Consider the following 14,953-nt stretch of genomic DNA (forward strand, 5'->3'; position numbering starts at 1 on the left):
GGCTCGTGGAAACCGGCAGGTTGGAGCAGCTGCGTCTGGATTCTGGGCTCACGCTGCAGGTGGAGGCTGGAGTTTGAACCGAAGTCTGTTTCCTCAGGTCTGCGAGGCGCGGGAGGGGCTGTGCGCAGCCTCCAGGATGGGAGCAGAGAGCAGCGCCGTGCGGAGCTGTGCCTTGGAGGGGCCCCCGGTCACCTTGCCCTCGGGCCTGGCCGTGTACCCCGCTGTCCTGCAGGATGGCAGGTGCGCCTCAGTGTTTGTGTATAAGAGAGAAAACGAAGACAAGGTCAACAAGGCCGCCAAGGTGTGTGACAGGTGACGCTTAATACTTCTTACTATGAAAAACGTGAATAAAGGCCCAACAGGGGGACCGTAAGGACCGGCATCGACACTCAGGTCCTGTAACTGCCCCCTGCCCCACCATGCAGGCCACGCGAGCCTCGGTCCTTTCTCGCCAGGTCACGCTGCTGGTCGGGGTCTGCCCTGCGCGTGCTGGTGCAGCGTCACCCGAGCCGTGCGTGGGGTGCAGGCGCCAGGGCGTCTCCTCCAGCGCTCCCCTCGCCCGGCCTGCCTTCCCTCCTCCCTGCGACTCTTGTGGCCAGAACGATGGCAGGGCTTCTGCAAGGGTCTGAGCCACCTTCGCGGCACCACCCTTCACCCTCTGCGCACGCTGTGGCAAGGGACATCCCTAAACCAGGAGACGCCCCTCTGAGGGTGTCTCCTCCCCAGATTTTGACAGTCCTCCGTGGTCTGCTGCACATTTACCTTTCAGAGTTCCCAGGTAGCAGTTATTTAAATGTTGTAAGGTCACAAGGAGTAGCTTCTCCTTTGCCTCTTTTGCAATCTGGGGACAGCCGAGAAGGTAGGGAGCGGGAAAGGACCTTGAATACAGTTCTCCGTTTTCCGACTTTTACTGCAACATGTATGTAACGATAATGTGGTTGTGAGTCATTAACTTCAAAATTCTTCTGTTTGTGTTTTTAAAGCACTTGAAGACCCTTCGTCACCCTTGCCTGCTGAGGTTTTTGTCTTGTACTGTGCAAGCCGATGGCATTCACCTCATCACTGAGCGCGTGCAGCCTTTGGCAGTGGCGCTGGCCACGCTGTCCTCTGCAGAGGTCTGCGCCGGGATCTACGACATACTGCTGGCCCTCGTGTTCCTTCACGACAGAGTACGTAGCCCGGGCACGGCCACCTCGCAGGCCTCGATGGAGCCCGGGGCCTTGCCTGTGTGGCGGTGCTGTAATCGTGGTTCGTACAGAAGTCACGAGTTCTCGTTCCCACAGGAGCGCTTCCCGGGGGACAGTGGCACATCGGAAGGCACAGAGGCGCTGCAGAGACGCGGCCTGTGGCCTTGGGCAGCGAGCTCTCCACCCTGGGCGGTCCGTCACGGACTTCGTTTCAGTTAACGCGTCTTCCTGCACCTGCGCGTCAGGCTTTACCTGAAAATAGCTGGAGCTGGTCTCATCGAGACAGAGGTTTCGCGTCCGCGCCGCGGACCAGAGCTCCTGTGTCTTCAGCTCTGTCCCATTTTCAGTTTTGAAGTTATTTCTCAGAGGCGGAGTTTTACGCATTTCTCCCCATTTAAGCGGGTTGTGCCGATGAGCGTCAGCCCTCAGCACTGCAGAGTGTGCGGCTCCGCAGGCAGCGTGGTTCCGGTCCACTCCGGTCTGCTTCCCGGCCGTGACTGGAGCGCTGCCGTTGCGCTGTGGGGTTTGCATCCTGCAGCGTCGAGGCCTCGGGCAGCTCCCCCAGACTAAACAACACCAGGTGCGGGCTAGAAACACTTGCGTTTGACCCACCTCGAAGGACGTTTTTTAAAAGTTTTCTCTTGATGGGAGACAGACTTTCCGAATGTCACTCTGGCTTTGTCTTCTCTTAAAAGCAGCTTCAGGTTCACGAGAGTCATTCTTGCTTCACTGAGGAGGAGTATTTTCTCAATTGGGAAGGTGCAGGCACATGGTGACAAGTGTGACAGGCACACGGGGCAAGGCCCGCGTCTAGACCTCCCCAGAGGCAGCCGCCTGACGGCGCGTCAGTCCCCAGGTGTTAGTGCGGGGACAGCAAATACCGGTGCGCCGAGTCGCCTTCATTATTTCTGAGGCGGAAACAAGCCATCCATACTATTTTAAGCATTCCTTTAATACGTATATGTACTGGGCTATTTTGTGTAAAAATATCCTGGGTAGAGTATTTTTTAATTTATTTTTTTCTGGTTAGAGTATTTAAAACGTACTCGTTTACTGGAAGGTTCCTCGTTTGGGACGAGGACGTATTTCAGTCGTACTCTCATTCTTTCTTTTTCTTTCTCGTTTGCCTTTACTATTTTTATGGTTTTAAACTTGGCTTTCCCGTGGTCTGTGGCGTATTTCTGGTGGTCTTTATTCCATTTTCCTCTTCAGGCAGAATTTTTTACTGCCTACTTACAAGATTTCAGGTGAAGTGGATTTGGGTTAAGGGTAGAATTTGGTGAGAAAGAATTTAGAGGAGAAAATTAATCCAGTAACTTAGGAGAGCAAAGAAAAATGTCATCTTTAAAGGCACTGGCAGCAAACACGAAGGTCGTAACGGTCTGTGAGACCACGTTTGGGGACACGTGCGTCTCCTGAGTCCCGTGGGAGCGGGGTGTGCCATGTCTGTGCAGCGCCTCAGCGTCTCTCAGGCTGCCTCACGGGCCGGGGGAGGTCATGGAAGCCTCTCCACTGTGTTTTCCCCTTTTTCTGACTTCATGGCGCTCGAGCAGGCTCACTCAGCCTGTCATTCTGTCAAGCTGGGTTCCATTTACCGAGCCCTGTCTTCTTTTTGGTGGTTAGTATTTCATTTTGTAAAACTCCTGCTTCAAGAGTTACAGTGGCAGTCACCTTCCTTTTCGTCCTCCAGGGCCACCTGACACACAACAACGTCTGCTTGTCGTCTGTGTTTGTGAGCGAAGATGGGCACTGGAAGCTCGGGGGCATGGAGACAGTGTGCACGGCCCCCCAGGCCACAGCGGAGGTGAGCTGGCCACAGCCTGCCTTGTGCCCGGGCCCCCGCAGGCTCTGGCACCGGCTGTCACCGGGGGCTTTCCTTCAGCGTCAGGGGACTTTTTGTCAGTGCTCACATTCGTGGAGATGCGGGATTTTGTTCTTGATGGGCACTGGGGGGCATCCATTCTTTGCTCCTCGTTTTTAGCCGAGGAACCCAAGACAGAACATGGCTTGCTCTCATTTTTAATTACCTGCCCGCTCTGCTCGTGTGGTGTCCTGTACGTGATGACAGCACGGAGTGTTGAATGTTGGAGTCACTTACGTGTCTGTCTGCCTTGCCGGGTATGACAGCATCTTACACTTAACCATTACGGCTCCACTTAGGACAGCGGGGTCCGCGAGCGCCCGCTGGGGGCCCAGGAACGGACTGACTGCACTCGTCTCCTGTTCCTGGGGCCCTTGGTGGTGGTCGGGACATACAGTTCTTGACAAATGATCTTGGAGTCAGTGAAAGAAGGCGCTTGTTCTGTGGATGCTGGTTTTGTCTCGGTAGCTGATGAGGCTCTGAACACCCGTATCTCCTGTGGCAGCAAGCCTTAGGTGGGCTCGATTCAGGGAGGAGGTCGACAGGCTGTTCCATGTGGGGACAGCTTCCCCCTGTTGACATCTGTGCGGGGAGCGAGAGTCCTCAGTTCCCACACCAGGAAGTTCCGCTGGGGCGCCTCTCAGAGCAGGGGGCGCCCGGTAAACCAGCTGCCGGGACAAGGGAGAGCAAACTTTCGTTCGTTTTCCACTGGGCCTTGTGCCGTGCCAGGCACTGCACTCACGTTTTTCTGTGGGGAGGGATTTTAAATTGGCACCTTTAACATGTGGCAGTGGTTTGAGGGTTTCGTAGCCGCTGTTCCCGTTGCTCGTCACGTTGGTAACTCGGTGTGAGAGATTGGTCACCAGACACATGTGGCTTCTTTTCCTTAATGTCTCCGTCTAGTTCCTGAGGAGTCTGCAGTCAGCACGAGACCCGGCATGCATCCCTCCTGAGGAGATGGTGAGGTGACACGCGTCCCCGCAGCGGACGCTGCTTCGTAGGTCTGACCGGAGCCTCCGCCTGCCCTTGTGCTAACTCACTGCAGAGGCCTCACCCCTCTGCCTTCAAGGCCGCCACCAGGCCTCACCGCCACAGCAGGGAGCCTTTTCCGGGCACCCAGCTGACACTGGTGTACAGACACCTGGGATACTGTGCAGAGGTAGCGGGACCTCAGTGGGGACAGGTCGGTGCCTCCTGCCCGTTTCCCGGTGACCCTGTACTTCGCTGGAAGGCAGGAGAGCTGGGTGGCAGCACCAGCCTCCCCTCCGCCCCCGGCCAGCGAGACCCCGAGGTCGCTCGGGGTGGTGGTTGGCGGCGCTGGCGAGGAAGGGCCGGGTTCACCGATTGAGTGGAAAGCAGTCGCTCCCACTCAGCTTGTCCTCATACTCGCTGTAAACTGCCACCGGTCCCCGAAGGCACAGTCAGCGTGCTTTTCAGGAAATACGACTGTAACTGTCCACGTCCACTTAGCTGTAGACCTAAGACTTGAAATGAGTCAGATTCATCCACGTTAGTCCTGTGCGCGTAGACTGCTGTTTTCAGTCAGTTTAGAGTCTGCCTAGCATTTTGAGAGAAAGGAACAGAAGATGCCATCGGGCATCTCAGGGTCGGGCTCGGTGGTGTCCGAGCAGCCGGCTGCCATCTGGTGTGTTTCTGCACGTGCGTTTGCTGGCAGCACTGGGCGCCGACGCATTTTTCCTCCAGTTGCCGTCACGTATTTTTGAAAGGCACAGACCTTAGGAGCCTGTAAATGAGCCGCTGCTGCACTGTCAGCCGGGAGCGCCCTGAGTGCAGAGTGGGGGGCTCCGCGGAGACGGGACGCGCTCCCCAGGGCAGCTGCGATGCTCCAACGGCTTGTCCTGCTTCTAGTCTCCAGAATTCACAGCCCTGCCGGAGTCGCACGGACACGCGCGGGACGCCTATTCGTTCGGGACGCTGGTGGAAAGTGTGCTCACTGTCCTGAGCGGGCAGGGTGAGTTGGCGTCACGCACCGCGTCCGCACGCTGAGTGGGAGACCACCCACGCCGCCTTCGTGCAGGTCCCAAGCCCGTGTCTTTGATGAGAGCGGGAGCCTGTCCCTTCCCCAGTGGCCTGGGCGGGCCGCTCTGATGGCGGGGAGAGATCCTTGCGGCTCCTGAGTCCGCCTTGTCAGTAGGAAGCCCCTTGAACGCTGGCTGTCAGTATCTCGTGTCATCACCTCGTTATTTGGTGTTGGTTTTGATCGTCTAAAGACTTGATTTGAACCAGCCAGTAAGTTAACGAATGCTGATTTATGTGTAATAACTGGAGTAGAGTAAAACTCAAACTTCATTACTAGTTTCTAAGTCAAGCTTAACATTTCCTTGGTTCTTCCAAAGCCCTTTTGAGTTTTTTTTCTTGATGTGACCTACGCGTTGCCTTTTCCTTCCTCTGTCCCCGGAAGCCGGGCTGCTGAGCACACGCGTTCTGAGCTCCCGAGCTCGGCGGCAGCCTGCCCCTCCTCCGGCCCCCAGCCTTCAGGTGTCCCCCTGCTATGGCCTGGGGCGTGGGCCGCAGGCCCCTCGCTGGCCCATCTGGTGCTGCGAGGCTTCGGGCGGCCCTGACGCAGTGTCTCCTCTCAGGCTCGGGCGGGCTCAGGAGCTCCCGGCCCTGTGCCACTGGCCGCTCGCGACTGTCCCGGCCTTGGTACTTGAGGATGCGAGCGGAGCAGAGGCCCTGTGGGTGGAGAACACCTTCCTCCCCACTGGTCCCGGTGGTGGGCCGTGTATCATCCTTAGGGAACCAAAATGCCATCCTCAGCTCACTTGCCCTGTCCGGGGGACAAGTGGCCCCGGCCGGCAGGGCCCGCACACCTGGGCAGGCAAAACCTGCTCTGGGCCTGAGCCAGTTGAGCCGACGCCCGGATGCGTGGGCTCAGGCGGGCGGTGGGTGGCCGGGCGCCCTCCCGCTCTGCCAGGGAGTGTGGCCGCGGAAGCCAGAGCTGTTTGGCAATAGCCAGGGCTCTGTCTGTTTGGGCTTTTACAGGTTGGTTTTGCTCCCGTCAGTCTGCAGCCGTAGCGGCCTGAGAGGGGAAGGCACTGGACACTAACTGGGTCTGGGTTTCAGTTTCAGCGGCCGCCCTCGCCAGCTTCCAGCAGACCTTGCGCGCAGCTCTGCGGAACCCCGTTCCCCAGTGTCGGCCCGCGCTCCGCACCTTACTGTCCCACGACCTCTTCAGGTGAGGCGTCTCGCGTGACACACCGGCCTGCTCTCCGGCACACTCGCAGCACTGACTGGAGCGGTCCCTTTCCTCAGTTGTCAGGAGAGGCTGAGTCATGTCCCCGTGGGAAATAGAGGGAGGACCTGGGTTGCCTCTCAGGTTCCTGTCGCCGAGAGGAAGTTTCAGAAATACTTGATCTTCATAAAGGCTGGTTTAGAAACGGAGCAGGACTCAGGCTTCTGACGAAGGAGCTGGGCGGGGCCCACGGTTCAGGTCCCAGTTCATTGAGAAAGTTAAGCATGGTCTCTCCCCTCTGCCGCTGTGCCGTTGATAAGAGTTTGTTACTGTTGACATCTTCTTTTGTTGGGTTTGGGACATGAGCTTATTTTTCTTAGGCAGAAGATTGTTTTCTTTGTTTAGTAAGACGTGCTGGAAGAGCAAAGAAGTCGATTTAGAGGGAGGGGCAGAATATAACTTAATACTGTCGCTGGATTCAGAGATGTTTTTGAACCTCTCTTCAAGGTTAGTTTTAATTATGTGTCCTTCATTTTTTTACCTCCCTGACTGCAGAACTTCTGCTCAGGTTAATTCCACATTCATGACTTTTATTAGCAAAACTTGTCCTATGTCATTTTGCAACTTAAACTACGTGTTTGCAGTCAGGGCCTGAGAAAAACTGAGCTAACGGTCTCGAGGGGGAGTGGTTCCCCCAGGACAGGACTGGGGGTGGCAGTAAACAGGCAGGGGCGTTGTTCCTTGTAGTTATTAAGGATGTATTTATCATTTGTTTTAAAGAAACTGTTGAAAACATTTACCTTGGAGGAGTCTTAACCAAGGTATTTCCACGTTCTTTTGGGTAATTTATAGTAATACTTTTTTACCTTGATATAAAGTCTCGTCCTTTACAGGAAATAAATCCTCTCATCACTGTGTGTGACAGGAGTTCGTTAGTAAGAACTGTACTTCAACAGGAGAGGACAGCCAGAAACACCCCGGGCCCCCTCCCCAAAATCCGAGTGTTGTGGGGAGAAGCCGGTGGGGGTGACAGCGGTGGGGGGCCGTTCCTTAGACTGCAGCTAAGACACTTTCGCTTCCTCTCCCCATAGCCGGCCAGCGGGACAGGTGTGAGTGCGGCTGGGGGTAGGCAGTAGGACATTAGCTGGCCAGTCCGCCGCCTCTGTGACTGGTGGCCCTACAGGAAGCTGACCACCTTCCCCGCCTGGCTGGAGAAACGAGACGCGTCCCTCCGTCCCCAGCCCTCTTGGACACTTCTTACTTCCCAGGAAGAGACTTGAGAATCAGTTGTTCGACGACAGTACCATTTCTCCCAGGACACTCCATTTAACCACATCCCGTCACGACAGAAAACGTGGATGGTTCCGATGGTTATTAAAAAAGCACACAGTTTGTTAGCATGTGTGCACACGTGTGTGTGGTTAAGCATGTGTCTTCATAGATCTTCCTGATGCTCCTAAAATAGCAGATTCCCTGTGGGCTCCTTCCCTAGTGCTCGCCTCCTAGGCTGCCTAGTGACAGCAGAGCCTTCTGAGTGGCACAGGAGAATGTTTCTTTGTTGACTCGTACAGCCCAGTGTTTGACATGCCTCCTCTAATCTGCTGTCCTGCATGTTTTTGTTTGGCATTTAGGAATGATTTTCTAGAAATTGTGAATTTCTTGAAAAGTTTAACATTGAAGAGCGAAGAGGAGAAAACTGAGTTCTTTAAGTAAGTTCAGACGTTACCCCCTAAACTGCAGTGACACGGATTAGGCCCACGTGACCACCAGGCGGCCTCGAGGTTGGGCGGGCATTTGGGGTTTCAGTGCAGTTTACTGCACCTTCCTCCATGTCACGCTCTGCCGGCCCGCGGGCTGGGCAGCCCAGTGAGGGCGTCAGATGCAGGCGGAGGGTCCGTGGGCAGAGGGAGCGTGCAGGGGCGGGGGGGGTGTGAACGAACAGAGTGGCGTGCAGCGTGTCTTGCGTGTGGAGTGACAAGCAGGTCGTTTGCACGGCAGGTGCCAAGGCCAGGACAGGCGTGGGGTGGGCACCGTCGTGCAGCCTTGAAGAGTGCTGACCCGTAAGGCGGGACTCTGGCGCCGACGCCGTCCGGGGAGCGAGAGCAGCTGCGAGACGGTCGTTCTCCCCCAAAGGGGCCGCTCGGCGGTGGGCGGCTCCGGCTCACCTCGTCCGGGGCTGGGGCCAGGCAGACAGCCCCACGCGGCCAGGGCGGTGCATGCGAGGCCACGCGTGGGCGTCTGCGGTATGGAGAGGAAGATGTTGAGATGAGGCCTTAGTGATCGTCACCTGATGATTAGGGGGCGCTGGAGCCGAGGGCCCAACGTGCAGGGCAGCGGTGAGTTCCACGGTCAGTGTGGTCGTCAGAAGTGTCCCTGGGACGTTGACGGAGATGTCCACGGGCATTCGGCCAGATAGGGCTGAGGCGAATGTTAATTAGGGTCATCAGCTTGTAGTTGATGATGTTCTCCACAGAAAGTGGGGAGCACGACCAGGGCAGTGGGCCCAAATCAGAACGCTGGGGCGCCCAGCCGTGTCAGGGTGGTGGGGAGGGGTGGCTGATGAGACAGAGCGCAGTGCTCGGAGGTGTGGAGAGCCCAGGAGGCTGGTGTCCCCAGAGCGCTAGCGAGTATCTGAAAGGCTGGTCATTTAGTCAGGAATCCACTGCTGGCCTGGTCTTGGAAAGAGCTGCTTCAGCAGTGGGCCTGGCTCAGTGCGCGCGTGCGTGAGCGCGAGGGGCCGGTGGCGTGGGCGACAGACAGCTCCTGTGTAGCTGCAGGAGGAGGCGGAGTCGAGGCTGGCCGCGTCTCCCTGCAGAGGTGTCCACGTGTTCACGGGCTGAGGGGCGGAGCGGCGGGAGGGAGCAGTTGACGCTGCAGGCGTGCTGGGGACTGTCCTGTCCTGGAAGGGAAGGGACCGAGGGCTGGGGCCCTGGCTGGGTGGGGAGGCCTTCAACAAGACGTCCCCACCGCCCTGGGACCCGGAAAGGAGGCAGGAGTGAGTAGGGACGGGCTTGGCCGCAGGGTTATCCGCGAAGGGTCACCTTACGACCTGCTGTCTGTGTATTTAACTAAGTGCTCTTACGTACCTTGTTTTAACTTGATAAGCGTAGTAACAGAAGCCTGTATTTTGTTTACTATGGAAACAGTGGGTCATCTAATATCCTGCACTTTTCACGTTGGAGAAGGAAAGGGCATTTGTGCTGCTAGTCAGGGACCCTCTGCTGAGGACGTTTCCCCCTGGGACTGGAGGTCGTGCGGGTGCTGACGAGCTGGCCTCCTCCCTGCATTTTCATAACTACCTGGGACCGCCCTGGTCACCTTTCTAGCTTCATTTCAAAGGCGTCGCTCAGGTGGCGGTGGCAGGCAGGCGCGAGTGTCTGACGTGTGCCAGCGAGCTGACCTGTCACCACCAGTCTCCCGGGCCTTCCTCCTTTCCCTCAGGTTTCTGCTGGACAGAGTCAGCTGCCTGTCGGAGGAGTTGATAGCTTCAAGGTTGGTGCCTCTTCTGCTTAATCAGCTGGTGTTTGCAGAGCCAGTAGCTGTTAAGAGTTTTCTTCCTCATCTGCTTGGCCCCAAAAAAGGTGAATTTCCACTTTAAAGTACTACTGGGAATTAAGGAGCTTGGGGTCGCTAGTCCATATTTGAGCAGCGTGGGAGCACTACATGGCATAGTTACATCGGGTCTAAAAGTAGAGAAGTTCCTGGCCCCCGATGGGATAACTGACCCAACCCTGAGTTCCAGGACCCACGGGACAAGCGTGGAGCATGTGCAGGTTCACTGTGGGCCGCGGGGGGTCTCACGCATGCTCCCACGCATGCTCCCACGCACGCCCAGAACATGAAAAGCCCTTGGAGTTTTACGGGGAAACCTGCGTCTTCAGGAAACCGTGGCATGTGCAGTGGCCCTTTGAGGCCTGTGCCTCCTGATCCCCAAGAGCGCCCCGTGTATCTTGTCTTTTCAATGGAAAGATTGAAAAGCACCGAGATCACTTTACTCCTTGGAGCTCCCGTTTTTTTCTGAATGTGAAATAACCTCGTTTCACAAAGTTATTACTTTGAAACTTCTAACTTTTTAAGACTCCAGATGCTAACACCTCAGGTTAGAGAGTACAGCATTACGCTCACTCTTTCGAGCTGGGTAGAGAATCCTGCTTTTGGAGTTTCTTACGAAATCTCGGTCCAGTGCAGCCGCGTGCCCGGTGACGTTGACAGCATAGTGTTTCCTGCCTCCACCTCGGTGCCGCTCTCTTTAGCCAGGAACTTCTGTCGGGGCCCATCCGCCCCGGCTCTGTCGACTGTGGGTGGGGTGCACTTCCGAGCCACCCGGAGTGTCAGAAAGTCTGCCTGTGTGCAAGGGTGTCACGTGTACCTCAGATGTCCCCACTCCCATAACCACGGCTGTGACACTGGGCGGAGGGGACTGTCCAGCGCCGAGCCCCGCCGCAGCACTCAACACCGCCGGCCTCACGGACGGAGCTGCAGCCGCTGCGTCGATCTAACGTAGCACATGACATTCCCGTCACACACACGTGATAGAGAGTTCTCGATGCAGGATGCTGCTAAAGGATGAGCTTTCCTGGTAGTGCAGTAACTACGATGCGTGTTTTGCAAGGGCTTCTGGAAGGGACAGTGCACTAAAGATAACGCAGCCCCGGGGGATGGGGGTCCACACGGCGGTTTGGGGCGCGCGTGAGCTCCAGGCTGACTTCTTGCTTCTCTCCTGCGCCACCTCCGACCTGGGGCAGCGGGAGCGCCCCGGGGCCTGCTGTCGCCGGCCCTGTTCCAGGCGCGCGTGATTCCGGTGCTGCTGCGACTGTTCACGGTCCACGAGGAGCACGTGCGCGTGGTGCTGCTGTCGCACCTGGAGACCTACGTGGAGCACTTCACCCCGGAGCAGCTGCGCAAGGTCATCCTACCACAGGTCAGAGACGGGTGGCGAGGGTTGGGGCCCGAGCCAGGGCGGGCGCGGGATTCGGATCAGAGCTGGGGGGCCCAGGTCTGCGGCAGCCCCCCGTTTCCATTCCACTCGCTGCCTGAGAGGGGACGAGGATCGCGCACTCACTCTGCGAGGCAGGGGGGAGGGGCGAGCACACTCGGGGACGCGACCGTAAAACCTAAGGGGGCCTGAGGCTGCCGCATCCGTGGTTTTCAGCCTTTTCACCAGCCACGCGGGAGCCTCGGCAGGCTCCGCCCTCGGGCCCCAGGTTTGTGTTGGTTTCCTGTGACCGATGTCACGAGTGACCGCAAGCTGCGCGGCTTAGAACGGGAGAGACCTAACTCTGGGTTCTAGAGCGCGGCGTCCGTCCCGCCTCCCGGCAGCGTCCGCCGTCCTCGGCGTGTCTTGGCCTTAGCGGTGTCACCGGTCTCTGCATGTCGTCACAGGCTTTTTTGTGAGCACACCAGTCACTGGACGTAGTGGGGCCTACTCTAACCCTGTGTGATCTCATTTTAAGGTCACATTTTGGGCAGACGTGAGTTTTGAAAAGATTTCATCAATCACGTGGTATCTTTCAAATGATTTGTTTTCCTATGAGATTGATTGACTTGAGAATCATAAGGCCTGGTGTTAGGCCCGGTTCTGTGCTCGGGTCCTGGGGACCCAGAGGCGTGTGACACACCCTGCCCTCGGAGCTGGCAGGTGGTGCTGGGGAGCTGGGGAGGGTCCCCCACTCCGCCCTTCAGCCCTCCCGGTGGGCTGGTTAGGAAATAAAGCTGACATGAGACAGTTAACAGAACAAAATGACTTAACCGTGCGCAGGGGAGAATCGCAGAGCGATGCTCAGGTCGTGACGAGAGACTCACGGTGATCGGACGCGGCACCTTTTCATCCTTGTCAGGCGAGGAATAGGTTGAGAGAGGCTGACAGGACGGGGAAGGCGGGGCTCGCTGGGAGGAGCCCGGGCGGCCGGCGTGCGTTCTGAGGACTTCACGCGTGGCCTGGGGTGGCAGAGGCCTTACGGGCTTTGTAGATGTGTGCTTTCTCGACCCTGGACTCTGTCGCTCGTGGCAAGATGGTCCCTCAGTCTGTCATGGAGATGTGTTTCCTCTTTTAGAGGGACAGAGAGCACTCTTCCTGCTCCTCAGGGGACTTTAGTTTCGTGTGCCATCGTGGGCTGTGCCCTAGGCCCGAGAAAGGTAGGCGTTTGTTATCTGCTGCTGTGGAACAAACCACCCCAAGCCAGTGCCTAAAACACCCGTTTTATGGATTGTCACAGTCCTTTGGGTTGGCCCCCAGCTCGGGGCCTCTGCTGCTTCCTGTCAGCTGAGGTAGGGTATTCTGGGGCCCCGCCATGGCTGCCATATCCAGACAGCTCTTCGGAGGGCATGGCTGAAAGACTGGGCTTGGCTGGCACGTTGGGACAGCCGGGCCTCTCCATGACGTCTCAGAGCTGCTGTGCCCCTCGTGACAGTCCCATGTGGTTTCTCTGGCAGAGGAGGAGGAGACTTACATGGCTGCTCAGGGCTGCCAGACGTGACTGCAGCCTTCTTGAGGCATGGGTTGAGAACTGACAATGCCACTTGTCACAGCCGCTTGCTTGGTTAAAGTGAGTCACGAACGTCAGCCCAGGTTCGCTGGGGGGCGCGGGTCACTGGGGGCTGGCTTTAGCGCCTCGGTGCCACAGCGGGGCACTGTGTCTACATCTGTCATGCAGCAGTAACCGTCAGCTCACGTATGGCTGTGTGTGCCTGGGAGCTTAGGAACGGAGCACTCTAGCTCTGAACTAGAGGTGTCACCACAGGCCTCAGAACTGGCACTGAGCTGAGGTCAGAGAATGACCACATGGCCCGCGAGGGAGGTGTAGAAGCCCTCGCTGGAGCTCCGTCCCCTGCGGGGGAAGACGCGGCCATCGTGTTTTCGTTTTTAAGCTGCTGGAGAGTTCGTGTTTCTTGGGTGGAGGATGCACTGGGCCATAGTGGGCTCGTACTGGGTAGCTGATTTTTTGATGACATAGCTGTTAGCCCAGAGGTGGCGCGATGACCTTAGGAATCTGTCTTTTCATCCACATCTGCTCGTTCGTAGCCCTCTTCTTTGTTCTCATACAGTCCATCTTTAGCATCCTGTGGGTCACAAACCTACTGCTGGTGTTTAACATACCTTGTGAATTCTACCTACGACTTACAAAGTACTTGTTTACTTCCTGTCTGTACTTTGTCAAAAAAAAAAAAGGAAGTGTTATCTTTTCAATTATAGTCAACATAAAGTATTATATTAGCTTCAGGTGTACAACATAGTGATTAGACATTTGTATAACTTAGGAAGTGATCACCCCATTAAACCTAGTGCCCATCTGACACCATTCATAGTCATCATCATTGGCTATGTTCCTTCTGTACGTTACATCTCTGACTGTTTTTATAACTGGCAGTTTGTACGATCTCTTCTCCTTTTTCACCTATGCTCCCAGCCTTCCCTCCCCCCGCCTGCCGTCGGACAGCCATCAGAATGTTCTCTGTATCCGTGAGTTTGTTTCGTTGGTTTATTTTTGTTTTTTAGATTACACATCTAAGTGAAACGTAGAGTATTTCTCTCTCTCTGTCTGATTTATTTCACTTACATAACACCCTCTGCATCTGTCCGTGTTGTCTCAGGTGGCAGGATTTCAGTCCTTTTTGGCTGAGGAACATCCTGTCGTATGTGTGTATTGTCTCTTTATCCATTTAACTGTCGGGATGCTCAGGTTGCTTCCGTATCTTGGGTATTGTAAATGATACTGCAATGAATATAGGGATGTGTATAGCTTTTCAGATTAGTGTTTCGGTTTTCTGTGGATAAAAATCCAGAAGTGGAATTGCCGAGTCATGTGGTAGTTTTGTCTTTAATTTTTTGAGGAGCCACCAGCCCGTTCTCCATAGCGGATGCACCAGTTCCCAGTCCCACCAGCAGTGCGCCACACTTCCTCATTCTCCACGTCCTCGCCTGCACTCGTTTGCTGATTGATTGAGGGCAGACCTTCCGGCAGGTGTGAGTGGGCATCTCATTGTGGTTTTAACTTGCATTCCCCTGACGATTGCTGATGTCGGGCCTCTCTTCACATTCCCTCTCTAGAGAAATGTCTATTCACGTCATCAGCCCACTTTTTAATTGGATTGCTTGGTTTTTCTTGGTATAAGTTGCATGAATGAGTTCCTTATGTATCTTGGGTATTGATCTCTTATGAAATGTATTATTGGTAATCTCTTTCCCCATTCATTAGGTTGTATTTTTGTTTTGTTGATGATTTCCTTTGCTGTGTAAGACCTTTTTTGGTTTCATCTAGTCCTATTTATTTTTTCTTTTGTTTCCCTGACCCAAGAAGACACATCCAAAAAATCGTTATTAAGAGCGATAGCAGAGTTTGCTGCCTGTTTTCTTCTAGGAGTTTTATGGTTTGGGGGTCTTAAATTTTGACTTTATTCTTGTACATGGTATAAGAAAGTGGTCTCGTTTCTTTTTTTTTTTTACATGTATCTGTCCAGTTTTATCAATACCATTTATCGAAGAGACTGTGTTTATCCCATTGTATATTCTCCCCTACTTTGTCATTGATTAATTGACCATATAAACACGGGTTTATCTCTAGGCTCTCTGTTCTGTTCCATTATCCCATGTGTCTGTTTTTATGCCACTACCATGCTATAATTACTATAGCCTTGTAGTGTAGTTTGAGATCAGGTAGCGTGATACTCCAACTTTGTTTTTCAAGATCGTGTTGGCTATTCCAGGTCTTTCAT

General features: G+C 55.3%; 1 protein-coding gene across 4 annotated transcripts in view; it reads left to right on the forward strand.

Annotated features, from left to right (window-relative positions):
- SCYL3 (SCY1 like pseudokinase 3) overlaps nt 1-14,953 on the forward strand; it is a 31,892-nt gene that overhangs the window by 5,541 nt on the left and 11,398 nt on the right. For 3 of the 4 annotated variants that reach the window (XM_023537583.1, XR_002783188.1, XM_023537581.1), the window contains 10 exons: nt 98-301; nt 984-1,169; nt 2,878-2,991; nt 3,952-4,008; nt 4,918-5,020; nt 6,133-6,244; nt 6,647-6,748; nt 7,873-7,950; nt 9,683-9,822; nt 10,987-11,162. In XM_023537583.1, the coding sequence (XP_023393351.1) occupies nt 137-301; nt 984-1,169; nt 2,878-2,991; nt 3,952-4,008; nt 4,918-5,020; nt 6,133-6,244; nt 6,647-6,748; nt 7,873-7,950; nt 9,683-9,822; nt 10,987-11,162 (1,233 nt within the window). In that variant the 5' untranslated portion in view covers nt 98-136. Of the gene's footprint in view, nt 1-97; nt 302-983; nt 1,170-2,877; nt 2,992-3,951; nt 4,009-4,917; nt 5,021-6,132; nt 6,245-6,646; nt 6,749-7,872; nt 7,951-9,682; nt 9,823-10,986; nt 11,163-14,953 lie in introns of those variants that run through there. The other variant, XM_023537582.1, reaches the window with a different exon arrangement.

This window comes from Pteropus vampyrus, unplaced genomic scaffold (genome assembly GCF_000151845.1).
Source record: "Pteropus vampyrus isolate Shadow unplaced genomic scaffold, Pvam_2.0 Scaffold194, whole genome shotgun sequence".
NCBI lineage: Eukaryota > Metazoa > Chordata > Mammalia > Chiroptera > Pteropodidae > Pteropus > Pteropus vampyrus.